The sequence below is a fragment of the Dromiciops gliroides genome, chromosome 4, assembly GCF_019393635.1.
Source record: "Dromiciops gliroides isolate mDroGli1 chromosome 4, mDroGli1.pri, whole genome shotgun sequence".
NCBI classification, from domain to species: domain Eukaryota; kingdom Metazoa; phylum Chordata; class Mammalia; order Microbiotheria; family Microbiotheriidae; genus Dromiciops; species Dromiciops gliroides.
This window is the reverse complement of record NC_057864.1, coordinates 24164600-24192597: the sequence shown is the minus strand read 5'-3', so window position 1 is coordinate 24192597 and position 27998 is coordinate 24164600. Positions and strand designations below refer to the sequence as shown.

The 27998-nt window shown below is 49.1% G+C and overlaps 1 protein-coding gene across 1 annotated transcript; it reads right to left on the bottom strand.

The window, feature by feature from the left end:
* Window positions 1–288: 288 nt before the first annotated feature.
* TTC22 (tetratricopeptide repeat domain 22) lies at window positions 289–27423 on the bottom strand. The gene is made up of 7 exons (XM_043963858.1): window positions 26809–27423; window positions 9577–9632; window positions 7338–7453; window positions 5653–5771; window positions 3065–3226; window positions 2321–2473; window positions 289–1173 (listed from the first exon to the last, which is right to left on the bottom strand). The coding sequence occupies exons 1-7, from the start codon at window positions 27421–27423 to the stop codon at window positions 643–645; spliced, it is 1752 nt and encodes a 583-aa protein (XP_043819793.1). The 3' UTR covers window positions 289–642.
* Window positions 27424–27998: the final 575 nt, after the last annotated feature.

Sequence of the window (27998 nt, the reverse complement as noted above, 5' to 3'; positions counted from 1 at the left end):
TGACTCCGCCCCCCACCCCCCACCCCTCCAGACAAATCATTCCACCTCTCAAAGGTACTAGGAAACTCAATGAAGAAAGTGTTTCCTTGCTTCGAGTGCTTTAGACTAATGAAATTCTGGGTTTGAACTCCCCCTCCCCCATTCTCTTCCCTTCCCCAGCACCCTTGCTTCAGGATGATCGCCAAGAGCTCTCTGCTAGATCGGAGGCTCTAATCGTGTACACATTCCGTTTCGAACACATTTATTCAGTGCCTACCACGTGCAAGGCACTGGGGATACACAGACCAAAATACACAGACAGGGTTAAGGAACTATGAGACGCATACAGGAATGCAATGTCATTTCACTAGAATAAGCCGAGAGAGGAGGAATCGCCCTCCGCTGTGCTTTGAGGGACGCAGAAGGAATGCGGGAGGGCCTTCCGGACACGGGAAGCCCGTGGAAGACGCCGGTTTGGTGGAGACCCCGCAAGCGACCAGTGCATTGGTATCCTTTTGGAGGCTCCGGCGTCCTGAGAGCGCTGTCCAGATGCTAGTTGTGGCTTCCAGACGCCCATCTAGACACGTCCCGCTGGCCAATGACCGTCTTAAGGCGTGGCCCAGAACTGGACACGAGGGTCTCGAGTTCGAGAAGCCTCTCGGGTCAGAAGGAGAGGGACCTGTGGCTCAGCGGCGGCTTCCTCCAGTGGTCCCCCATGCTGTCAAAGAGCAGGCGGACCAGCTGCAGCCTGCCCTGAGCCACCATTGCCTTGGACAGGGCCACCACCTCGGCGGGGTGGCTACGGTACACGCGCTGGAGCTCCAGCCTCACTCGCTCGGCCGGGTACTTGCCCTCAGCCTTGCGCACCCACACGTCCACCTCCAGGCCCAGCTCGCTGGCGCTCAGCCGGGCCTGACCCAGCAGGGCCAGCAGGGTCTCCAGGAGGCAGCGAAAGCCCTCCGTGTGGCGCGACCCGCTCTCGTCCAATTCGATGGCCCGTTTGAAGCACTCCACGGCGTTGGGCTCCTCGCCCTTGATCCGCAGGCACTTGCCCCGGAGCAGCTGGATCTCCGGCAGCGTCTCGCCCATGTCCGACTCCATGGCCTTGGAGAAGAAGACCAGGGCCTTGTTCAGGGCCGACTCGTCCACTGCCAGCAGCTCCTTCACCGCGTCCACCCCCATGTAATAGTAGACCTGCGGAGAAGGGAGTGAGCCAGAGGCGAGTCAGGTGTGCCGCGGGGGGGAGAAAGAGAGCTGGCTTTAGAGGTAGGGGACCGGGTTCGAATCCCGACCTGTGCGATCCTGGGCAAGTTACTTCTCCTCTGTGGGCCACGGCTTCCTCACCTCTGAAATGAGGGATTTTGATTAAGTGGCCTCTAACATCCCAGTTGTATGGACATTGCTCCCCCATTAGACTGTAAGCTCTGGGAGGGCAGGGAGGATACTTTTGCCTTTCTTTGTATTCTCAGTGCTTAGCAGAGTGCCTGACACATAGTAAGTCAAGTTAACAAGCCTACTATGTGCTAGACATTGTGCTAATTGCTGGGGACTTTCTGAAGTGAGACCCTTTTTGATTGGGTCAAGAAGGGGATCTGGGATTGACTGAGCAAGTGAGTTAGCCATGACTGGGGACTTCAGCCAGCTAAGTGATTTCACTAATCCCAGTTACATTTAGGGAGCTGAAACCTCAAGTTAACTTGAAGAAAAAAGTGCCTAATAATTAGTCTATTGCTAAGTGGGATAGGTTGACAGCAGGTAGAATGGGATCTTAGCTCTCAAGTTGGAAGAATGGCCAGAGAGATCACCAAGGTTATCCAGCCCAACCCCCATTTATAGACTGAATTCTAGAAAGCTTAAGTCACCCAGCTTGCATTGCTGGGATTTGAACTGAAGTCTTTTGCTCTTGAAATCCAGAGCTCTTTCCAATGACCCATGAGTCCTCTCTAGTAACTGTCAAGTAATGAGCTCCCCATCACTGAGGGTATCGAAAAACAGTCTGGATGGCTACTAACTGGGGTTGCTTAAGAGAGGATTCTTGTTTAGGTTCAGGTTCAGGTTGGACCCAGTGGCCTTTAGGGTCCCTTTAAATGCTGAGAGTCAGGAGGCAATGATGTTGTCATTCTTAGCTTCACAGTACTTTATTAAAATGTAAGTAAAGAGAAGCTATTTTGTCCTGGCTTACTAGATAAAGAGGTAGCCTCAGAGTCAGGAAGACCTAGGTTCAAGGTGCTGAAACATCTTGGATGTGTGACCCTGGATAAGTCACCTAATCTCTTGTGTTCTAGGGTAACTCATCTGCAGAGAAGGGAAGGGGTGGGAGACCCCCTGCCTATTGTCTCACCTGACCAATGTCCAGGTAAGTCTTCAAGCCTGGACACACCTTGACCACCTCCTCCAGGTCAGCTTTGGCCACAGTGAGGTGATTCCTGTCTGGCAGGCCTCCCAGCCCAGCCTTGGCCCTCTCCAGGTCACGCAGGTATGCCTTGGTGTGAATCTGTAGGGAAACAGAATTAACTAAGGGGAATTCTGGAAGTGAGAGCAGCTGCCCACCCCGACCCCTCCAGCTGACATTGCTCTTCCCTCCCAGGACTCTCAGCTCCTCCAGGAAAACCTCCCCAATCAGCTTTCAGTGATCCCTCATGATTTGGAGGAACACAGGACTCAGACAAGGCCTGAGAAGAGAAGACTCCAGGGGAACGTGACAGATGTGACAAGTGTCTGGAGGGCTGTCATGCTGAAGAAGGTTTAGACTTGTATTGCTTGACCTCAGAGAGCAGAAGCAGGAGAAACCCACAGATGGCTTGATACAACTAAGGCTTGATACCAGGCAAAAGCTTCCTCACCATCAGAACCTTCCCAAGGGGGATGTGATGCCTCCAGAGGTGGTGAATTCCCCATCCCTAGAGAGACTCAATAAAGGCCTGATCATTCCCTGCCAGGGGACAGATCCCTGAACGCTTTCTTAGGTCCTGCCTCTGAGAGTCTATGAATAGTCAGCCCATCAACACTGTACTGATCACTGGACCTCCTCCCTTTTTCCCACCTTGCCTACAACCCTGACTCCTGAGAAGCTCTTGCTTCCTACCTTGGCCCTGGTGCAGTAAGCCTGCCAGTTGAGCTCAGGATCCGGCAGGATGTCCAGCGCCATGTTGCAGATGCCAATAGCCATGTCCTGCTTCCCCAGGAAATGGAAGATCTTGGCCAGTCGGTTCAAGATGGGTGCGTGGTCCTTGGCTATCTCGATGGCCTGGAGAAGACAGCATGGGCAAACAAACCATTCATTGGGCAGGGAGGCAAATGCAGCAGCAAGATGTGGAAGGCAAGAAAGGCAGCTGAGATTCATTCACTCACTCATTCATTCATTCATTCATTCATTCATTCATTCATTCATTCCGCACAAAGGAGTCATTCATTCACCCTCCCTCATTCTTTTAGTACAAAGTTTCAAAGCTCCTAATATATGTAAGGGCCTGTGCTAGTTCCCATTGAGGGTACAAGGATAAGGCATGGCTCCTGTCCTCACAGAGTTTATAACCTAATAAGGGACAATCATTCCATTGAACTCAATTCAACAAGCACTTTTTAAGTGCTTTCAGTTTGCAAGCGGGGAAAAGACAAAACGGTCCCTGCCTTCAATGAGCTTATGCCTTGTTTTCTGAATGTGTCAGAAGGCTAGGGCTATGCTGTCCTAGGGGAAGAGGAGAAATACCCCAGTCAGGCTGTATCCCACAAGCCCCAGGCAGCTGATATGGAGCGGCCATGGATTAGCAAATATGAAATGCATACAAAGGAATGCAACCTGGAAGACAGAGGGGGCACTAACAGGAGGGGACCAGGGAGGTCTTTCAGGAAGTCTTGTTGGAAGATAAGGATTCTGAGAGGTGCAGATTAAAAGGGAGGGAAGGTGGGAGGCCTTTACAAGCATGGGGGAATTGCTCTTGCAAACACCCTGAGGTGGGAGATGGAATGTTGTTGTTTGTCCTTTGTTCTCAAAGAGGACCATAACATCCAGAGGTGATATCATGACTTGCAATGAATTGTATCGAAGTGAGGTAGGGCTGTGCAAGGTCACCAGCCTCTAGAGCCATCTGGGTCCAGTGGCAAGACATACATCAGGATGACTGGAGATGGCCCTGGATGTTTGAGACAGTTGGGGTTAATTGACTTGTCCAGGGTCACACAGCTAGCTAATAAATATCTGAGGTGAGATTTGAACTCAGGTCTTCTTGACTCCAGGGCCAGTGGAATATTGAATTTAGGGAAGAACACACAGTGTAGTTTGGCTGGAAGGGAGAGTATATGAAGGGAATTGGTGAGAAATAAGAATGGGAAAGCAGGTGGGAGCCCGATTGTGGAGGGTCTGACATGCCAGGATGAGGAACAGGAAGCCACTGCAGAGTCTGTGCCTCAGGAATATGTCTGTGGTAATCAACTAAGTATTTATGAAGTGACACATATGTATATAATGCTATACATATATATACACGTGATCTCTATAGCACTTGATAAATGCTTGTTTCTATATACACACACACATACACACTAAATAAAAAGTATAATGTGACAAGCAATAGAATCCAGAAATTATAGAATTTCCACAAGGAAGGAAGCAAACATTTATTCAGCACCTACTATGTGCCAGGCACCTACTATGTGCTTAGTTCTTTCCAAAGATTATCTCATTTGATCCTCCCAACAACCCTACGATGGTAGATGTTGTCACAGTTAAGACAACTGAGGCAAAGAAAGGCTGAGTGACTTGCCCAGGACCATACAGCTAGCAAAAGTCTGAGGTGAGAGTTGAACTCGGGTCTTCCTGACTCTAGGTCCAGCACACTGCTTATATGCCACCCCTCAGGGTGAGTTGGGACCAGTCATTTTTGCTTTCTGGGTCTCAGTCTCATCTCCAAGATCCCTAAATGTCCAGGGCTCTGTGATTCTCAGATTGGAGGGTGGAGAGCTCACTGGGGGTGGGGGTTGGGGGGTGGGGTGGGGATATCAGGGAGGGTTTCCAGGAGGAGGTGCCATTTCCACTTGGATAGGATATGAAGGATGGATACAGTCTGCAAGTAGAGGAGAGGTGGGAGGGGATTCCATACCCAGCATCAGTGAAAGTGCCCAGGGAGAAAAACGACAAAACGTGAATGGGCCTGATTTGTGGAGCAGGGGTATCAAACTCAAACGGAAATGGGGGCTGCTAAACTGGACATAAGGATGGGGGGGGTACACGTTGACTTAGGAAACCACACATGTTCATCTGTTTCTTTCCTTTTTCAATAATTCAACACATTCAAACAAGTCGGCCCTGTTTGGTTCCTTTGGGCCAGAGGACAAAGAGCACAAGAGGAAGAGCAGAGGGCTGCCCCAGAACTGGAGAGGACCCTGGAGGCCTGGATGAAGAAACTGAGGCCTGGGGAAGTCAAGCTACTTTCCCATGATGATACAGACAGTGCCAGGGCCAGATTCACACCCAGCTCCTCTGACTCTCAAGTCACCGATCTCTCCCCACAAATATCCCCTAGAATGTTGCCCTGCAAAGGCAGACAGGCCAAAAGGAGCCACTCAAGGGCGTTGAGCAGGGCTGTGGCAGCATCTGAGCCATCCTGGTCCATCTCTCCCTCAAGGAGCACCGGGTCTGAGCCCTGCAGTCTTCCTCTGGGCCAGGCCACGTACCTTGCCAAAGCAGTCCAGGGGGTCGGTCCCCGAGTAGCCATAGTCATGCACGCCCATGGGGGTGGTGGAGAAGGTGTCTTTCCTTTCCAGAAGCATCCCAAGGTAGCACCAGGCCAGAGCTGAAAGGAGGAGAGGGACCTCAGGGACCCGAGCAAAGGAGACCCCAGCTTGACCTTGACTTCTGACCCCAAGTCTGGCCAAGGTCCACGGAAAGTCCAGGGAGCGGAGCCGCCATCTTCAGAAGTAGCTCATTCTGCGCCGGGGCTGCCCACGTAGCTTGGATGTCTAGCCTCTAGTTTGGATATTGAGCCTCAGCTGGCCTTTCTGAGACTTCCACCCATCATTCCTAGTCCCGTCCTTGGGAGCCACCCAGAGCAAGTCTGAGGCCGCTCCCACGTGATGGCCCTTTGGATATCAGAGGTGCTCTCAAGGTCTTATTCTAATATGAGAGGCAACATACAAACAAGACATCTTGTGGTTGTTTAGTCATTTCAGTCGCATCCAACTCTTCATGACCCCTTTGGGGTTTTCTTGACCTCCTTTAAGAAGCGTCTCCCCGCCTCAGCCCCTGCTAGTGCCTTCCCTTTGAGACAACCTTCTATTAACACTGTCTATATCTTGCACATCCAGAGATGTTTGCCTGTTATTTCTGCCATTAGAGTTTAAGCTCTTGAGGGCAAAGACCATAGTTCTCCCTTTCTTTGGATCCTCAGCACTTAGGACAGTGTCTAGGGTACAGTCAATGAGTCAGCTAATAAACATTTATTAAAGAACCTACTACGTGCTTTCTAATTATTATCTCATTGGATCCTCACAACCACCCTGGGAGGTAGGTGCTATTATTATCTCCACTTTATGGATGAAGAAATGGAGGCTGAGGGAAATTAAATGACTTGGCCAGAGTCACACAGCTAGCTAGTAAGTGCCTTCCTGACTTTAGCTTCAGCTCTATCCACTATATTCCCTAACTGCTTAATGTTGGGATGGGGGGTGGGGAGGAGAAAAAAAGAAAACTTGCTAACATTGACTTTTCTAGAAGTGAAATAGATCTTGCATGGGGTGGGGACAGGGAGAGACAGGAGGGAGCAGGGAGAGAAGGGAGGCAGGGAGGCAGGGACAAAGAGGAGAGGGGAGGAGAGAGGAAGAGAGAGAGAGAGAGAGAGAGAGAGAGAGAGAGAGAGAGAGAGAGAGATACAATGACAAAAACAAAGGCTAAAAGAGGGAAGAAAACAAAGCCAGAGACCGAGTCATGAGAACAGAGACAGAGAAAGCAATAGAAACAAACAGGAAATGAGAGAAAGGACCCAGGTCTGTCTAGCACAAGAAAGGACCCCAAAGGTCAGCTAGCCGGAACCCTCATCATATAGATGGGGAAACTGAGGCTGAGGCGCAGGAAGTCTCACCCAAGTTCACAAAGGCAGGAAGAGCCAGAGGAAAGATCTGAACATCTCACTCCAGAGCCAGAGCCAATGTCCCAAGGGCAGACACAGAGACACAGGCAAGGTCAGAGAGACAAGGAGAGAACCAGAGGACAAAGACGAAGACTAGGGTATAAACAAGGACAGGGGCACAGATGATGTGGGGTTGGGGGGAGTGGGGCACACAACACCGAAGGAACCATTGGAGGAAGGGGGGCATTGAGAGGAAGGGGCTCTGGGCAGGTTGGGTGGGCAGGCTCTGATTACCTCGATGATAGGTGCTGGAAGACTTGACCACCTCCCGGAGCAGCCTGAGGGTGCGGTTAAAAGGGGCTAGCCTCTTCTGCTCCTCAGTGTCCTGGTTCAGTAAGATGCCGTCCAGCCTAGGGGGAGCACCAATGTATAATGAGTCAGTCCCTCTACCACTGAGCTGAGTAGGAAGGTTCTCCCTACCAATTGAGTCTCCTTCCCCAAGACCCTCTGAGTTTATTTCTTGGAGCTTGTGGCTCAGTTTCCAGGAGGAGAGTACGAATTGCTCTTCCCAACACAGTTGGCCCATCTGTAAAATGGGGGGTTGGACTAGGGGCCCACCATGGTCCCTTCCAGATCTAGGCCCTCGGGATCCAGGCCAATGAGAGGGGGAGGTCTTATGACCTTGTGGTCACGAGCTCAAAGCAGTCTCAAATTAAATTAATAATCAGAGCCATCATCTCATGAGCACTTCAAGATTTACAAAGTACTTTCCTCTCCACGGCTGTATGAGGTTGAGAGAGCAAATATTGTTATCTCAATTTTACAGTTTGGGAAACTGAGGCTCAGAGTTTAAAGTGACTTGCTAATAGTGACCCAGCTGGCACCCGAAGGACAATTAAGGACCAAGGATTCTTGCCTGCTTTCTATCAATAATTCAATCAAACAACATTTATTAATTACCCATTAGGAGTCATACCCTGGGCTAGGCACCAGGAACTCAAAGGCAAAAGTGAGATCATCTCTCTCCTCAGAGCCTCTATTCTCCCCCAGGAATTCGGATCAAAAGATACCCAGAGAAGGGCTTCTGAACCATTGGGTCAGTTGTCACCCCTCCCCTCTTGGCTGGTCTGAGAGAGCCTCTGGACCCCTCCACGGAATCATGACGTCGAATACATAGGATTACCAAGGAAACCAGTTGTAAGGAAATACAATTGGCCGAATATTTTTAAACAGTTCATGGCCCCCAGGTTTAGAAATATTGATCTAGTCCAACCTTTTTGTAGGCTAGAGCTAGAAAGAGAATAAGTATTTATTAAGTGGCTACTAGGTAATTAGGTGGCACAGGGTATAGAGTGCCAGGCCTAAAGTCAGGAAGACCTGAGTTCAAATCTGGTTTCAGACACTTCCTAGCTGTGTGACCCTGGTCAAGTCACTTCACCCTGTTCACCTCAGTTTCCTCATCTGTAAAATGAGCTGGAGAAGGAAATAGCCAACCACTCTAGTATCTCTGCCAAGAAAGCCCCAAATGGAGTCACAATGAATCGGACACAACTGAAAAATGACCAAACAACCACAAAAAGGGCCTACTATGTGCCAGGTACTGTGCTCAAGGCTTTTTACGTCTATGGCTTCATTTGACAAAGTCATAGAGGATAATTGATCTAAAGCTGAAATGGATCATGGAGGCCTTCCAGTCCAACCTTCTCATTTTACAGATGAGCAAATTGAGGCCCACAGGAGGGGGAGGGACTTGCCCAAGGCCAAACAGTGAGTAACAGACTCCAAATGTGACTCCAAATCCAATGCTCAGCTCTCTATGCCTCCTAATTAGCACCGTCACACACAAAAAGAGATTTGTTAAATACATTAAAAAATCAAACGGTCACACTTGGTGGTGGTTGTTGGTGTCATTTCATTTTCCTGAGATTCTGCTCTGGACTTCCAAAGCTGGAAGAGATTCTAAGTTCTCTTAGTGCCTTCAGAAGCCCCACCCTCCATCATTTAGCTGACCCATCCATCCATCCACCCACCCATTCATCCATCCATCCACCCACCCATTCATCCATCCATCCACCCACCCATTCATCCATCCATCCACCCACCCATTCATCCATCCACCCACCCATCCATCCACTCACCTACCCATCCATCCACCTATCCATCCATCTATCCATCCATCGGCATTTATTAAGAGCTCCCTTCCCAGTGCTGGGCCCTGGACTAAAATTGAGGACCATGAGGGTGGTTTGTTGTGCCCTGGGGTAGCCCAACTCCCCTAGGTTAGCCCAGCTCCCTGGGATAGCCCTTTCTGGGCTGCTGCTTTGGGGGGGTTTTCAAGGGATCGAGAGAGAGCCAAAGCCTAGGACCAGGAAAGCCCTCATGTGGGAGCCCCCTCTGCCACTACCCAGCTCTCTGGGAAGCCCCTGGGAGAGGGGCCTGGCCACCCGCTGCTCCCTTGGCCCCTGGCAGTGTGTGTGCAGGACCCCTCGTCATCTCCAGGATCTCCTGCTTCTGCCGGCCCGGGCCATCTTACCTGATGAACAGCGTTGCCATCGTGAAGTACCAGCTCCGTTTCTCCTCCAGCGGGATCTAGCACAGACAAAGGCGGGTCAAAGGAAGAATCTTCCTGCTTCTGAGTCCTGTGTGATCTCCCCACTTCTTTCCCACACAGCTTTTGCCCCTGTTCTCATGACCAGAGAAAGTTATGGGCCTCCCCATGTTTCAGGCCTGGCATGAGGCAGGTACTTAATAATTGTGAGTTAAGCTGAACAGAATCAAAAAGACTGCCCCGTTCACCATGAGTGGGCTGCATTCTTGGATTCCTGTCCATAACGGTAAAGATGGGTTTACATGGTTCGTGCTTGACTTCCACCTGGTGGCGCCATGCTCAAATTGCAGGAGTGGTTGCACTACCCCTTGAAGAGTGAAATTTCCACAAAGAATCAGGAGGGGACACGTTTTGAGACAGTTCCTAAACCCACTCATGTTCCCAGTTCACTCTTTGGACAAAACTGCATGAACTTCCCAAGTATCGAGCCCTCCCCTGCCATTGATCAGCTGGGTGACCTTGGGCACATGCCTCCCTTGGGTTAAAAGAGGGGATGGTCCGTCTCCGTTCAGAGTCCGAGGATTCTTTAAGAAGCTGAGGCTGGGTTGGGCAGGCTGTGCCCATATAGGGTCATGCCTTTAGCCTCATTAACGAAGCTCTGTTACCTACTCAACTCAGTCCCACGGATGAAATGCCTTCGGGATTCTAATGGAACCCTTGCCTTTTATTCTGGTGGGACTGTGTCTTTACAAATCTTTCTGATTGTAGCAGAAACAGTAGCTGAAGCTGTTGCCAGGAGCAACCAGGAAAAGGTTATTACATAGCTAAAAAACCATCGTGGGTTAGACTGAGCCAAACTGACCCCTGCCAGAGGAGAAATGGGAGGAGACCACTTCACTCCTCTCTTAGGGAGTGGGAACAGCAGAAAAGTCCTGTGGTTGGAGGGCATCCAAGAGAAAAGCTAGAGGAGGAAAGAAAGGACCAGATGTCACTGTCCTGAGTAAGGTCAAGGAACGGACTGAAGCAATTCCACAGAGACTTTGGTGTCAAGTTAACACGAATCTCCAGGAGCCAAGCACAAGTGGCTGAAGGCTTTGACATGAAGTGAAGATTCAGAGTGATTTCTACTTGTTAACACTCTAACAAGGGTTCCTGGTTACTGTAACCCATCATATGAATGTAGGGTTCAGCCAAGAATGAGAACAGCTGAGTTAGCTAGAAAGGAGTAGACACCTTGGGAGTTTCACTAGAGATTACTCTAAAGGAACATTTTCTTTGAATTAGGGTTAGAGTTAGGGGCAGCCAGGTGGCAAATAGAGAGCACTGAACCTGAGTGAGGAAGACCTGAGTTTTGAAGCCAGCCTCAGACTGGTTGTGTGACCCTGGGCAAATCACCTAACTTCTGCTTGCCTCAGTTTCCTCATCTGTAAAATGAGGATAGTATTAGCTTCTACCATCTGTGGTCTAATTATCTACTAGATTGTGTGCTCCATGAGGGCAGGGGACAGATCTTATTTCTTTTTTCCTTTGATTGTTTTGGTTTTTTTGAAGATCTTATTTCTTTTTTTTGGGGGGGGGCAGGGCAATGAGGGTTAAGTGACTTGCCCAGGGTCACACAGCTAGTGTCAAGTGTCTGAGGCTGGATTTGAACTCAGGCACTCCTGAGTCCAAGGCCAGTGCTTCATCCACTGCACCACCCAGCTGCCCCCAATCTTATTTCTTAATAACTTTAATAAGTATTATTTGCATAGAACTTTATGCGAATGCTCTACTCCTCTTGCCTCTAGCCTCTAACATGCACTCCTCTGTTTAGCTCCTGGTTGTCCTTCCTGCATTAAAGCACACGCTCCTTGCGAGGAGGGGATATTTCATTCTTTGTACTTGTATTCTCAGCTCCGAGCACAGACAGACCCAGTGTCTGGTATATACTAGTAATTAAATAAATGCTTATTCATTTATCCATTTATGAAGTGCAGCAACTGTGTGAGGGAGGGAGAAGAAAGATAGAAAAGGAAACTGAGTCAGAATGTGAGCCCAAGTTATCTAACACCAAGTCCAGTGCTTTATCCTGGAAACTCGGGTTAAAGGGACCTCAGCGGCCATGGCCCCACCCAGCAGGAAGCCCCTCAGGCTCTACTGGGAATCCAAGGACAGGGAACAGAACCCACAGGCACCTGGAGCAGCCAATGGAGACCTTTTAGAACAGCGAGGATTGTTACACCATGTTAGGTCTAGCCAAACATTGCCCTTATCTAATATGTTTTCCACTCAGTCCTAGGCACAGAGGTCTACACCCACTGGGCAGTTACTATTGTAACTGTTTGTTGAATTTAAGAGGTCACCCAAGCTCACCTAGAAGACCTCCAATGACAGGGAACTCACTACCATAGGAAACAGCCTGGGCGTTGTTGTAGGCACTGAATAAAAGCTTGTTGAACGATGGCTGGGCAGCCCTAATGGGCAAGGGGTGCAAGTACTAGCGAAATGAAGTCTGCGTGTCTGCAGCTCCTCCCCCTACTAGTTCTGCCTCCTGGGGCCAAGCAGAGCATGGTCGCCTCCCTCTTCCCCATAACACCCCTTCCAACACTTCGGGGTGCCACTGGCTCTCCCCTCAGCCTTCTCTTGGCCCTCTGGAAGGATTCCATCAGCCAGTCTTTGTACAAAGTAGCCCTCCGAAGTGTTGGAATGCGTGTAAAGGGGAAGAGAGAGGCGACCATGCTCTGCTCAGCCCCATTTACCTTTCCATCCCGTTGCCAGCCCCTGGGCAGTGCCAGTTTGTCAGTGTCATTTCCTAAAGTGTGGCATCGAGATCCAGTGCAGTCCTGTAGCTGAGCACCTGGTCACGCCCCGAGCGTGAAAGTGACCACAGTGGAGCCCCGAGTCCTGCCCCTAACCTTCACACAATGGGGAGGGAGCAGAACAATCCTGGAGCCCTCAGGTGCCTGGGCTAGTGTCTCTCCTCTCTCCCATGAGAAAGGCTTTATTGAAAACTGTCTGGGGAAACTGAGGCCCAGGGAAGTTGGATGGCTTCAGTTCACAGGTCATAGCTGTGAAGTTGGAATAGGCCACCTAGTCTGAGGCTTTACAGATGAAAAAAAACAAACAAAAACTGAGGCCTGGAGAGGTCAGAGACAGAATTTGAATCCAGATCCTCTGGTTCCAGGGTCAATGGACCTTACCAAATACCATACTACCTCCCTAGGCCCAGTAGAGGCAGACAGGGAAAGATGTCTACGAGGGCCTCCACCTTATGAAGTCATTCGGGCAGGAAGGAAAAGTTCCCCGGCCAAGCTGAATGCATCGAAGAGTGAAAGCAGGGAGTGGCCCAGCCTGCTTTGGAGAGTCAGCAGCACAAGCTGTAACATGTTGAGTTGGGCGTCGGTCTGAGAGAGTGATGGTTTGCAATCTCTGTTCTCAGTCATTCCACTGTGGCGCTGGTGGCAGCCCTCTCTAAGGTTGCTAATGATCTCTCAGTGGCCCTTTCTCTGCCTCCATCTCTCTTGACCACCTCCCTCCAGGGTTTTTTGTTGTTGTTTTTGTTTTTTTTAGGCAATGAGATTAAGTGACTTGCCCAGGGTCACACAGCTAGGAAATGTCTAACGCTGGATTCGAACACAAGTCCTCCTGACTCCAGGGCCAGTGCTCTTCCCTCTCCAGCTTTTGACACTATTGGTCACCTTCTGTCCTAGGCTGCACTCACCTCACTCAGTTTTCCTCTCTTGCTTTTCTTGGTCACAGTGGATAGAGTGCTGGGCTTAGAGTCAGAAAGACAGTTCAAAGCCAGTCTCAGGCACTTACTTATGACTGGGCAAGTCGCTTAACCATTATTTGCCTCGCTTTTCCTTAACTGTAAAATGGAGATAATAAGAGCCCCTACCTTGTAAAGTGGTTAGGATCAAATGAGATAATATTTGTAAAAGGGCTTAGCACAGTACCTAACATGCATTAGGTGCTATATAATTTCTTTCCTTTCAGTTTTTTTTTCAGGATTATGATCCATGTCCCCCTCCACCCCAATCCCCAGCTCTCTGCCCTGGGTCCTCTTATCTTCCCTCCACAGGTGACTCATTCCTTCCCACAGGTTTAATGATTATCTTTGCCAATGATTGTCAGATCTACATACACAGCCCTCATCTCTCTCCTGAGAGATTGCCTTCTGCCCAAAACATGTCCAAAATGGAACTTGTTATCTTACCCTAATTTCAAGGCAAACGCCATTCCTTCAGGCACTCGGGCTCATCACCTCAGCATCAAACATGACACCTCACTTTCTCACTGATCTGTGGCCAAATCTCCGCATCTTTGTCTCTACAACATCTCTCCCATCCATCCCCTTCTTTCCACTCACAGAAGTCACTGCCCTAGCTTGGACCCTCATCTCTTCCTGAGTGGCCACCTCCTTTTTCATGAGAAGAAACATAGAGTGCTGGATCTGGAGTCAAGACTTGGGTTCAAATCCCCCCTCAGCCACTTACAGGCTGTGTGACCCCCACTTCTCTGTGTTTCAGATTCCTCATCTGTAAAATGAGGGGGTTAGAGTCTAAGGTCCCTTTCACATCTAACTCCATAATTCTCTGGTCATCTCCTTTCACTTGGACTACTGAAATAGCCTTCTAACTGGTCTCCTGGCCTCAAGTCTCTCCCCCTTCCGGTTCATCCTCCAGTCAAATACTCAAGAGATACCAATGGATCTGTGATCCCATTGATGTAGACATCCCTCCAATGGTGCAGATTGCAGCCCATGAACATTCATGGCTCACAGGGTCATCCATCATGGTGAGGGCCTTGGTCATCTTCCCTGGGTGTGGCAAAGATTCCAGGGAAGCTCTCTGGCCATCCAGGGTTCTCCTTTGGTCCTGCCATAAGATAATCCATTGTTTCTATGAAGCATATCCCATTCTGCTGGCAGAGAAAAGCAGGCTCTGCCACACCAGAACAGGGTCGAGTATGGTTCTAGCAATAGATGTCCTTTGATTTTCAGTGTGCAGTTTAACTAAGCTCAGAGAGGCTGCACATCAGGAAGCTAGCCCCTCGGTGATTAATTCCTAGTCACGCAGCTCATCCTCCATGCTGATGTCTAACTGATCTTCCTAAAGAATAAGTCTAACTGGGGCATCTAGGTGGCACAGTAGATAGAGCACCAGCCCTGGATTCAGGAGGACCTGAATTCAAATCTGACCTCAGACACTTGACACTTACTAGCTGTGTGACCCTGGGCAAGTCACTTAACCCCAATTGCCTCACCCCCCCCAAAAAAAGAATAAATCTAACCATGTTACTTCCCTCCTCAAAACTGGAGGGGCTCCCTAAAACCCCCAAGTGATACAGTACAATAAAATACAAACTCCTCTCCTGGGTATTTTGAATCTTTCCCAATCTGACTCCGACTAATTTCCCATTATTCCCTTTACTCGAGGCCCCAGCCAAAATGACCAATTTTTAGTTTCCCACATGTGACGCTCTATTTCCCATGCCTTTGCCGGTGCCTCGTCCCTCAGCTCTCTTCCCTAAGATGGTAGAGGGGATATAGAATAAACTAAATGAAGGAACTAGCTGAACTCCCTCAGAACAACTATGGCAGCAAGGATAGAAGAAAGAGCAACAGACTGAGAGATGATCTAGGAATGCAAAGGCAAACCCTTGGAAGCAGATTTTTCAGCCTAGGTCAGCACAAAGAAGCCTGTGGACACCAAGGAAGAGGTCTAGCCAGAAAAACCTGCTCGGGACCCCGGGTGCTGTTCCCCCCCCCCCCCCCCGAGGTCCTGGAAGAACATTGTGTCATTACCCAGAGCCCAGCTGATACAGAACTGTAGCAATACCATCCCTTCTACGAGGTCAGAACCTGATCCTGGCCGGAAGTCCAGGAAGTCAGGCCAGAGAAATGAGGAATGATAAGAAAACACTGATGACTAAGAAGTGTCACAGATGGAGGAATGTTTGAGGCACACCATCTACAAGGAAAGCCACATTCTTGCTCCCCCAGCCCATGCCATTCTTCTTCCTCATTTTTTGAAGTCCTTCCGGCTCAGCAGAAATGTCCCTCGCTGCACAAGGCTTCCCCTGATTGCCCCTAGTGGTTATTGCTCCCCACTATCTCCCTCAAAACTAATCTGTATTCGCTTTGAATATGTTCCTATTTACAGAGGTACAGCGATCCACCCAGCCCCAATAGGATGTAAACCCCCTGGGGGCAGGGATTGGTTCTAGACCTAGACTGTAATCCATGCTTGTTACATGCCTGTTGAACTGAACTGAGTCAGGAGAAATGGATTCCCCATCACTTCCCATCTCTGGGCCTCAGTTTCCTTGCCTATTAAAGGGCACCTTTTCATAAATAGGGTGGCACAGTGAGAAAGCAGCTCATCTGAAGAGGATCTGGGAGTTCTGGTGGACTGCAAGCTCAGTATAAATCCACATGGCAGCCTAAGAGGAATTGGAGGCCACATTCAGAAAGGTGACCCTCTGTCCTCTGCCCTGGTCACCATCTGCAATAATACGGGCAGATCTGAGCCCCACATTTTAGAAAGGAAAGACACTGATAAGCTTGAGGGCAGCTGGAGGAGGACAACCTCATTGATGGGCACCAAGGAGGGCCTTGAAAAACTCTCACTGACTGACTGACTGACGGTAAAAGGACTTGAAATGACACCGTGTGGCAGGGGGTGGTACAGATCAATTCGTAAAGAACTGCCATAAGATCTGAGTTCAAATCCAGCCTTGGACACCTACTGGCTGCGTGACCCTGGGCAAGTCACTTAATGCCTGTTTACCTCAGCTCCTCATCTGCAAAATGGGGAAACTCTGCAAAAGGAAATGGCAAATGGCTCCAGTTATGTCTGTCAAGAAAATCCCGTGACAAAGTCCACGGTGCCACGTAGAGGCAGACACGACTCCATGGGAGCCACAGTTATAGTTTTAGACCTGGAAGAGACCTTGGAGGGCTTTTAGTCCAGCTCCATCAAGATACAGATGGGGAAGCTTGAGGGGTCGCACTCTTGTTGGGCCCCAGAGGGCAGAGCCAGGAATGATGGGGCTGGCAGGGGAGAGGCCAGGAGGGCTACAGAGAAGGTGGAATCTTTGCTTTCCCTACTGATTAGAGCTGTCCAGCCATGGGATGAATGACAGCGAGCTCCCTGTCACTAAAAGTCCTTGAGGGGGGGGGCAGCTAGATGGCGCAGTGGATAGAGCACTGGCCTTGGATTTGGGAGGACCTGAGTTCAAATCCGGCCTCAGACACTTAACACTTACTAGCTGTGTGACCCTGGGCAAGTCACTTAACCCCAATTGCCTCACTAAAAAAAAAAAAAAAGTCCTTGAGGGGAGGGAAGGTCACTTGACAACTTAGATCCACAAAACAGGGGTTTAAGCAACTTGGGTGTGCAGAGCAGGGTTCCCGCGGCTGAAGTGGAGCAAATGCTTGGCTGGCGGCAGGCAGTAAGCCAGAGCTGGCGATCAGGGCTGCTCCAAAGGGGCCTGGGTCCCCACCCGAATCGTGAGGTCCTCTTCACTGTACACTTCAGCTGAAGGCTCTTGGATGGATTGTTGATCAGGAGTGGGGGTGGGGCAGACCCAATGTCTCCCACATTCTAAGGGTCCTCTCTCCCAGCTCAAATATCTTAAAAGCCAAGGATCCCATGGACTCACCATTCCCTAGGGCTAAATACTCCCCATCCCCTTTATTTTTCTTTTCTTTTTTTTCTTTTTTCTTTTTTTCTTTTTTTGCAGGGCAATGAAGGTTAAATGACTTGCCCAAGGTCACATAGCTAGTAAGTGTCAAGTGTCTGAGGCAGACTTTGAACTCAGGTCCTTCTGAATCCAGTGCTGGTGCTTTATCCACTTCACCACCTGGCTGCCCCCCATCCCCTTTCTACACTGCCTCTCTTCCTCCCTCTCCCTCCTCCCCTTCCCCTTGAATATCCCATGGGCCTTTGCTCCCCCTTCTCAGAAGCTATTTCCTTAAGGACTACAGTCCAGTCTGGCTCATGGGACATTGACCCCAAGAGGGCCTTGACTCCAGCTTGCCTTCGTCAACCAGCCACACCTTTATTTGTGCAGCTGCCAGAGGTGAAACTCCTTCCTGCCCCTCCCTTTTCTAATCTACTGATCTGACAGCCCAACCAGAGGGTCCGATTTTACCCTTCAGTACTGGACAATAACAGGGTCTGAGCCATTCTCTTGGCAGACACTGGCCAGGAGGGCTTGGAGGGGGGGGGGTGTTTTTTAAATCTAGGTTCTGCTGACCCACAGAGGTGGAAAAATAGTTAAGGGCTACTCGATAGTAAGAAACCAGTAAATATGCTTTAAGGAGGGTTGTGTGTTTGTTTCTGTGTATGCATGCCTGACCTTCTCTGTACCATGTGGAACTTGAAGAGATATCAGGGTACTGTGGAAAGTATGCTGGATTTGGGGTCAGAGGACCTGGATTCCAATCCCATCTCTACCTCTTACCACCTATGTGACCTTGGACAAGTCAACTAACTCCCCTGGGTCTCATTTCCTCTAAAATGAAGGAGATGTACTAAATGGAATCTGATGTGCCTTCCAACTTTCAGCCTTTGGTTGTATAACATTTCAAAAGAATCTAAACTGTAGGTGATGAGAGATAGAGAGCATTATGGGATATAAAATGGATAATTTTGAAAAATTAAATTTAAAAGTTGTTGCACAAACAAAACCAATGCAACTAAGATTAGAAAGAAAGTAGGAAACTGGCATAAATTTTTTTTACAGCAAGTTTCTCTGATAAAGGTCTCATTTCTCAAATATATGGAAAACTGAGTCAAATTTATGAGAATATGAGTCATTCCCCAATTGACAAATGGTCAAAGGATATGAATAGATAATTTTCAGATGAAGAAATCAAAGCTATCTATAGTCACACAAAAATGCTCTAAATCACTATTGATTAGAGAAATGCAAATTAAAACAACTCTGAGGTACCACCTCACACCTATCAGAATGGCTAATATGAAAAAAAAGGAAAATGAGAAATGTTGGAGGGAATGTGGAAAAATTGGGGCACTAGTGCACTGCTGATGGAGTTGTGAACTGAACCAACCATTCTGGAGAGCAATTTGGAACTACATCCAAGGGGCAATAAATCTGTGTATACTCTGACTCAGCAATACCACTACTAGGTCAGTGTCCCAAAGAGAAAAAAAAAGGAAAAGGACCTATATGTACAAAAATATTTATAGAAGCTCTTTTTGTGGTGACAAAAAATTGGAAATTGAGAGGATGCCCATCAATTGGGGAATGGCTGAACAAGTTGTAGTGAATGTTTGTGATGGGGTATTATTGTGCTATAAGAAATGATGAGCAGGATGCTCTCAGAAAAACCTGATACAAAGTGAAATGAACTGAACCAGGAGAACATTGTACACAGTAACAGAGATATGGTAATGATGATACAATGATCCAAGACAATTCTGAAAGAGTATGATGAAAAATGCTATCCATCTCTAGAGAATGAACTGATAGGATCTGAATGCACAACAAAGAATAGTGTTGGGTTTTTTACTTTATTTTTCTTGGGGATTTTTTTTGGTCTATGTTTGCTTTCACAACATGACTAATATGGAAATATATTTTGCATGACTGCACATGTATAACCTTTATCAAAGTGCTTGCTTTCTCAATGAGGGAGGAGAGGGAGAAGGGAGGGAAGGTGAGAGAGAATTTGGAACTCAAAATTGTAAAAACGAAAACAACAAAGGTTAAAAATTGTTTTTATGTGAAATTGGAAAAATGACATTTAAAAAAATTTTGTTTAAACTGTAGGTGACCCAAGAGCATGGTGGGTGTCAGCAGATTGATGAGTATTACCTGTGAGGATGTAACACGCATGAGGGGCTGTCTAAAAGTCCTTTTCAAGGAAACATATATAGATGAGGAACTTGGTCAGTTGTGCCCAAGATTGCAATAGTGTCCATCAGATATTAAAAGAGCCAGGGGCAGGCTGCCAATCTGGGGGCTTTGTGGGGCTTTACCATGGAGGATTTATGGGAAGACAAGGTCAAAGAATAGAAAAGAGAAGGGTCTGCGTGGGCTGAGATACGCAGCTATGGGCAAGGGTTGCCTTGTAGCACGTTCAAAGCGGGAGGGTAAAAAAGATGAGAGGAGTTTGAATCAACTGATTTCAAATGGGACTCTGTAATTTTAAAACTAATTTCTTTTTGTTTGTTTGTTTTTTTGCAGGGCAATGAGGGTTAAGTGACTTGCCCAGAAGCCACACAGCTAGTAAGTGTCAAGTGTCTTAAGTCGGATTTGATCTCAGTTCCTCCTGAATCCAGGGCCGGTGCTTTATCCACTGCGCCACCTAGCTGCCCCCAAAACTAATTTCAATCGTTCCAACTAAGATCTTTAAATATGCCAGTCTTGTATTTTTTGCCATTTTCATTTGTTTTGTGTCCAAATTAAAATCAGTAAGCATGTGGATACCATTTACTTGAGTGCCAATCCAGGGCTTAATTTCCTCATCTGTAGAATTAGGGGGTTTGGATTAGGGGCCCCAAAGGTCCTTTCTAGCTCCCACAACCTGAGTCAAGTGAGTTAAATGCTCATCTTAGAGAGTTTCCCAGGTCCACTGAGAGGTGGACTTACCCTAAGAGTATGTGTCTGAGGGGCAGCTAGGTGGCACAGTGGATAGAGCACCGGCCCTGAAGTCAGGAGGACCTGAGATCAAATCCGGCTTAAGACACTTGACACTTACTAGCTGTGTGGTTCTGGGCAAGTCACTTAACCCCAATTGCCTCACCAAAAAAAAAAAAGAAAAGAAAAGAAAAGAAAAAAAGAAAAATAGAGTATGTGTCTGAAGAATTTGGATTCAAGTTTCCTTGATTCTGAGGTTGTCCGCTGGGAAATTCACTAGGCCAGGCTGCCTCTCTCTATTACAGTTAGTTGTTGTATCGGAGGGTGGGGTTAGAAGGAAGGAAGGAAAGAAACAAACATTTATTAGGTGCCTACTATGTACCAGGCACTTTCTTAAAAGCGCTTTATTGGGGATTGGAAGGCACTCTTAGTGTGGAAACACCCTCTCACAGTGCAGATTGGCAGCCTCTCCAAACCTTTCCAGCTATTACACACTTCAGTCAAACTGGCTCATTTTCTGTGTCCCACCCGTTTGCTTTTGCACAGATTGTCCCTCCATGGTTCTGCATGCCCTGGTCCCACAGCCAAGAATGCCTGGCTCTCATTCCTCATCTCTGTGCAAATTCTCCTCTTCCTCTTCCTCCCAGGTCCACCTTGGGTGCCCTCTCTCCTTCCTTTCTAGGGGCAGCTGGGTGGTGCAGTGGAGAGAGCCTAGAACCTGGAGTCCGAAAAGCCTGAGCTCGAACCCAGCTTCAGACATGTACTCGATGTGTGACTCTGGGCAAGTCATCTAACTTGTTTTGCCTCAGTTTTCTTAACTGTAAAATGGGGGTAATATAACACCCACTTCTCAGGGTTTTTATAAGGATTGAATGAACTAATATTTGTAAAGTGTTTTGCAAATTGTAAAGGACTATAAAAATGTGAATTGTTCTTGTTCTTACTGCTGCCGCTGCTGTTGTTTTCCTCATGCTCATCTGAGCCCCTGCAGCACAGTGTTTGCATCTCTCTGGATGTCCTCCTTCTGACAGTCCACCTTCTACACTGACTCCCTGGGTCCACTTCCAGAGAAAGCCGGGCATAGCTAGAGGGTCGTGCTTAGAGAAGGAGGAAGATCTGAGTTCAGATTCCACCTCTGACAGGCTCCAGATATTGACCACGGACAAATCAAGGAATCTTCCTTGGTCTCAAGCGGTTCCCCAGGATGTAATCTCCTCACTGAGGGATGAGTCCCCCTGTCCATGTCTTGTATACCAGGTAGAGGAATTTATATTTCCCGCTAGTGCCAATAGAGGGTGGCTTTGAACTTTTTAATTAATGTTGAGAGTGAGTGAGTGAATGAATGAATGAATGAATGAATGAATGAATGAACATGTATGAACAATAACATCCCTAGAAGCCGGAGGCAGTCACACTAATGACAAGGAGCTCCCTCTTCTCTCCTCTTGGACCACAGCCCCTTATGAGCAATGATGGCGATGGCTGAAATGGCACATTGCAATTTGAAGAGGGGTTTCCCTGCAACACTCCCCCCACCCCACCGTGGCCTTTGTTATTAAGCATTATAGACCATTTTACAGACAAGGAAACTGAGGCTCAGAAAGCTTCCAGGGCCTTGTCACTGTCACAAAGCCAGTGAGGCTCAGAGCTAGGGCTCAGACCCAGTCTTCTGGGAACACGGGATAAAGGACAGAGAGCTTAGAGAGATGTTCCGGGGATTCCGCCCAACCTGAGTCAGCCTCCCTCGGGGCCCCAGGGCAACACACCCCACTAAGCTCTTCTCAACCCACTTCCCCAGAATCTTCATGGGGCAAACTGCAAACAGGTTTCTCCACTCTCCCTCCTCCTCTCCCCCCCCACCCCGCCCACCCCAATGTGAGGTCTCTGTTGAGCACCCTTTACAATCCAGTGAGCGGGGCCTCCAATGTGGTTCCTGTTTCTCACCTCCTCCAAGCAGTCTGCCCTGATCATCCCTCATTTGTGATTAATGGTGTGTCTGTGTGTCTGTGTGTCTGTGTGTGTAAGCACAGAGTAAGTACTCATTAAATGATCTCTAATCAATTAAGTGCCCTCACCTATGGGCTTGTTTGCTCATCCCTACATAGGGGGACGTTGGACCCAGCCACCTCAAAGTCCAGCTCCCAGCCCTACCCATCTGGCTCAGGAGAGTGTGACCCCAGGGCAGGGGACTGGGGGCTGGGGGTAGAAAGGGGATTGGACTTCAGAGTGCAGAGGACTGGTCACATTTCTAGACTGTTTAATATTTATAAAGGAGACCCAGAAGATGTTAGATATGATAAGTGCCACAGGCATTGACTAAGTGTTATTCTGTGCCTGGCACTGTGTGCTGGTCGGGTCCTTAGCCTATAGAACGTTAGAACCCAGAACGGAAAGACGGCTTGGAATCATGGACAGGAAGATTGACTTCTGAGTCAGTAAGACTGTCTATGGGACTGTGAGCAAGTCCCTTAACTCTCCAAGGTCCCAGGCAAGACCATTCGCTTCAGAGAAGTGGGGGTTGTTTCCTTAAAATGGGAGTGCCCTATTCTGGTGAAATCACAGGTCCAGTCCCTATACCTATGGAAACAGGACAGAGTACATTTATTTCCACTGATGTGTCTTAGACCACTTCCATGTTCAAGGCCCTGTGTTCCGAGCAGGGGAGATCGAAAGAAAAATGTACCAGGACCCCAGAGCTTAAGGAGTTTACAATCTGGTCAGAGAGGTAAGATGAGCAAAGATTTTCCTGAGACTCATGGACGTCTGCTGAAAATGAGCAACAGAGAAGCACAGGCAAAAGACTGTTGTCTAGGGGAAATCGAGTCAGGTTCCCAGAAAATGAGGCACCTGAACTGAGCCTTGAGTGATGGGAAACCCTTCACCAGGTCGAGATAACAGGGAGGCCATTCATGGTAGAGGCAAAACATGAACGACATGCGGGCAGCAGACCATGGGCTGTGTAAAGGGATGGTGGGCCATCCCAACTGGGCTGCAGTTCACAAGTCACAAAGGGCAACAGTGGGATGTACGACTGGCAGTCAGCTGGAGTCAGATTGTGGGGCGGTTTGGCTTCTAGGCTCAGGAGTTTGGACTTGATGGGGATGACAATGGGGAGCCACGGAAGGTTCTACATACCATAAGATCTAGGAATCGTGTATTTCACACTTACAGAATACATCTGCTTCCCTTTCCCAACAGTTAATAACTACCCAAGACATCCCAACCTCAGAGGACAAAATGTATCGCCCCCAAAGAACCCAAGCATCTTGGAGAAGGAAGTGACGTCATAGCCATCTTGTCCAGCCCTGAACCTGGTTAAGAATCAAATCATCAAGTCAACAAGCACTTATTAAGTGCTTACTGTATGTCAGGGTCTGTGCTAAGCACTGTGGGTACAAAGAAAGGCAAAAGCCAGTTCCTGCCCTTGAGGAGGTCACGGTTGAATAGGGAAGAGAGTATACAAACAACCGTGTAAATACATAAATATAAATATTTGTATACACGCATATATGCATACATGTGTATCTCTATATAGTAAATGGAAAAACTATCTCAGAGGAAGGGGAAGGATAATAAATATCAAATGTTTTGCAGACCTCAAAGTTCTAAATACATTTCTGCTATTATTGCTATTATTATATTATCTGATTGTGAAAATGCATGGACTCAAGTCATGGTTGGAGTATCTCATTCGAGAAACAGCAAAGAGGCCAATGCTGTTGGATGGCAGAGCCTATGGAGTAGAATAACAGCCCAGCTTTGGCTTGGAGATCCTCGGGGATGGGGAACTCACTACCTTCCGAGGCTGCTCTTTGGGACAGCTGGAATCAATAGGAAGTGTTTCCTCCCATCCAAACTAAATCTGCTTCTCTGATACTTCCGCCCACAGCTCCTGGTTTGGCCCTTTGTGGCCAAGGGCACATCTTGTCCTTCCTCCGAAAACTTGATACTGTGAGGTCTCCCCTTCTCCAGGCTTAATGGGCCCATTTCCTCCACCAGAGATGACAGTAAAGACCTGTTCTCCCACCCTCTGATCATCCTGGGTGTCTTGTCCATACCCTTCCTGACATCGGGCACCCAGAATCAAGGACAATCATCCAGATGTGGCCCGATAAACGTGAGCCAGAAGGACTGAGACTCCCTCCATCTGCTCTGTGTAGACCTTGTGACACCCCACCCCCCTAAGAGAATGTCGTCATTTTAGAGGCAGGGACTGTACTGTTGTCTTTCATTGTGCCCCCTGTGGGTAGCCCAGCGCCTGGCACAGAATTAGTGATTAATAAATGCTTCCCGACTGCTTGGCTGCCTGTCACCTCCTTCCCCCCTGGGACATCTGGCTTGAGGAGAGCTGCGGGGAGGGAGGGGTCACCCTGAGCCAGCAACCTTCTCCCGCCCCCCTGGACATTCTATCACTTTCCTAAGCTGCCACTTTACTGCCCCCCCTCCCACCCCCTCAGGTGCTTAGTGACCTCAAGCTCACTCATTCGATTACTGAATACACATTCAACCACCTATTACATATGTGCCCTGAGGTTCTGAAGCTATGGAGATACAGGGGAAGTTCCCTCCCCTTCCCTCAATGAGTTTATACTCTAATGGGAGAAATAGCATGTACACACACACACACACACACACATATACATATGCATACATACACACAATATAAACAAAGTAAATAGAAACTAATTTCAGGGGGAGGCAGGGGGTCCTTTGATTTCTCCTGAGCACACCTGAGTAGCGCAGCGCCCCATAAGACACCCCCCCCAAATATGGGGGTTGGAGGAGGGGGGCATTTTAATTCTTCACATTATATGCTAGGATCCAAATGGAGTGAAGGAGAGTCAGGCACAACTAAAATGATTGAATAACCACCACAACAGGCCAGCCCTTCGGTAGGTCTTGTCCTCCCAAATTTTCCTGGCCTTTAAGCCCCTCATCAGTCGTGTGGTCAATCCTAGGGTTTAGAACTAAGAAGGGACACTAGGGTCAGTCATTAGGTCCTAGGTCTGGCCCTGGAAGGGTCCTCAGAGGCCACCAAGTCCAACCACCTATTTTACAGATCGGGAAACTGAGGACCATGGAGATAAAGGGATTTGCCTAACAAGTCATACAGTCAGTTAGCTGATAAGCAGCCACTGTGTGCCGGGCATCATAGTGCTCGGTGTCGGCCATAAGTAATGCACAAACCAGTCAGCCCCTGTGCCCAGGAGGTCACAGCCCATGGAGAAGACAATCTGTGAATGACTTAAGTACAGACCAGACCCACACGAGGTAAACTGGAGCCCATCTCCGATCGCCTCAGGCGCTGAGGAGTGGTCAGGCCTGGTTTGGTCTGGGAAGTGATAGGGAGTCCCTGGAGGTCATTGGGGGGGGGGGAGTGACATGATCAGACCTTTGCTTTAGGAAAAACCCTTTAGTGGCTGAATGGAGGATGAATTGGAGGGGGAGGGACCTGAGGTGGGCAGACCCTCCTGCAGCTCTTGCAGTGGTCCAGGGCTGAGAGGATGAAGGCCTGTACCAGGATGGGGGCAGCATCAAAGGAGAGAAGGGGGCATGTTCAAGAGATGCTGCAGAGGTAGAGTGAGCAGGTCACTGCAACAGCTTGGACGTGTGGTGGGTGGGGGGAGTAGTGAGGGAGAGTGAGCAATCCAGGACGGCGCCTAGGTTCCAAGCCTGGGGGACTGGGAAAATGGTGGTGCTCTTGACACTAATAGGGAAGTTGAGAAGCAGAGGTTATAATAATAGCAATAGTCAGCGTTTATTTACACTCTTACGGCTTGCAAAGCACTTGACAATTATTAGCTCATTTGATCCTCACAGCAACCCCCAGGTGCAGGTACCGTTATTACCCCATTTTACAGATGAGGAAAATGAGGCCTAGGGAGGTGAAGTGATTTACCCAGAGTCACCCAGGTAGTAAGCATCAGAGGTAGGATTCCAACCCAGGTCCTGTGACTTCAGAGCCAGGGCTCTTTCCATGGCCCCTTAATACGGTGAGGATCAAATGAGATGATAACTGTAAGGCTCTTAGCACACAGTCTCTTGGCACATAGGAAACACTACAGAAATCTTAACTTGATTATTATTGTTGTTGTTGTTATTGTTATTATTATTATTATTTTACTAGTAAGGAAACTAGATACCAGAGAGGTTCAAAGGACTCATGCAATATGACACAGGGAATAAGCGGTGGACCTGGGATTTAAACCTGCGTTTCTTTGCGAGGTAGTGAGCTCACTGTCACCAGAGGGGTTCGAGCAGAGTCTGTACGGTGACTGGTGGAAGATGAGACATAAGAAACTCATAAAGTGGGCGGATGCCCTAAAAGATCGCCCCTGGCTCTAATGTTCTCTTTCAAGGTCCCCTCCAAGTCTGATGGTCCACCGAGCTCTAGCTGTCCCCAGCTCGGATGTCCTGTGTTCTAAGCCCTCTCAGCTTAGCTGTTTTAGGAGTCTATGTATGTTGGATGAATAAGTGAACGAGTGGCTCAGTCCATACAGTCGGTGCTTGTTCTCTGCCTCCTGGAACTGGCCCCATCTTTCCTCAACTCCCCAAAGCCCTTCCTCTATCCCTCCATCCCTCCAAGACAACCGAGGCGCCCCAATGAGCCCAAGGTGGGTCACTGACCTTCTGCCCGTATGCCAGGGCTTTGTCGTAGGCGGCGATGCCGTCGGTCAGCCTCTGCACCTGGTCGCTGTCGCTCACGAAGCCCACGTCGAAGGCCGAGGCATAGCCCTGCTCGGCCAGGCAGCGGGCCACGCGGAGCTTGAGGTCCCCATCGGTCAGCCCTTCTTCCTCAGCCTCCAGGCCCATGAGGCCGGACAGCGTCTCGGTGCATCGGGTCCCCTCCTGCTCCAGGCCCAGCTGGTCGTAGACGTAAGCCAGGTTGGCCCAGGCATTGAGGTTGTCCGGCGCCTCCTGGGTCACCTGCAGGAAGAGTTGGCGGGCCTGCTCCAGCTCCTCCAGGTAAAAGGTGAAGACGCCCAGGAGGTTCCGGACGGCGTACTGCAGGGGCCCCGTCTCAAACTCCAGCTCGGTCCGCAGGCTCTCTCGCTGGAGCTTCATGTCCCTGCCTCGGAAGGCGGCACGGGAGCCGGGCTCAAAGTTGAGGTTCAGGTCCAGGTGGAAGTGGCCAGGAAGGCAATCCATCTTCTCGATAAGGGCTTCGATGTCTTCTTGGGGCATCTCCTCCGGGCCGTCTCCCAGGGCCAGAGACCCGGCATCGGGGAGGACTTGAAGCATCGTACGGGAAGGCAAGCCCCCTATCTGGAGGGAGAGGCGCCCGGATCTGCTGTTTCCTAGCTGTGTGACCTTGGGCGAGTGCTTTGCCTTCTCTGGGCCCGTGCCCCCATCTGTAAAATGAGGGGGCTGGATGAGGCGGTGATTTCTAAGGGTCCTCCCAGCGTTTGATCCTGCACTCCGATGCTGCTGGGGCTCCAGCGGGGAGCAGCCTCTTCTGCCCTACCTGAAGGCCAAGCCCTCCTACCTGGCTCTTCAAGTTCCTCAATGTCTGGGGGAGGAGCTTGTCAAGGGAGGGGCCTCCCTAGGGGAAATGTAAAGGTCAGTAGGCGCTGGGCGATGCCGGAGCCTCGGAGAATTCAAAGCTCCAAGCAGCCTCAGAACAGAAAATGCCAGAGCCGAGGGGGGCCCTGGAATCCTCTGCTCCAACGCCCTCGTTTTACACGAGTACAGAACCCAGAGAAGGAAAGTCATTTACCCAAGGTCACACAGCAGGGACGAGCAGAATAGGGACGTGAGCCCCCGTCCTAGGCTGGTAGGTGGGGAATACCCAACCTGAGGAGAACTGGGCGACTCCC

Excerpts from the sequence above, each read along its gene's own strand:
- TTC22 (XM_043963858.1), bottom strand. The coding sequence starts at position 27,423 with ATGCTTCAAGTCCTCCCCGATGCCGGGTCTCTGGCCCTGGGAGACGGC. Across the intron at positions 9,633-26,808 it reads CCCTGGCATACGGGCAGAAG|ATCCCGCTGGAGGAGAAACG; the intron begins GTCAGTGACCCA and ends TGTCTGTGCTAG. Across the intron at positions 3,227-5,652 it reads CCCTGGACTGCTTTGGCAAG|GCCATCGAGATAGCCAAGGA; the intron begins GTACGTGGCCTG and ends TGTCTTCTCCAG.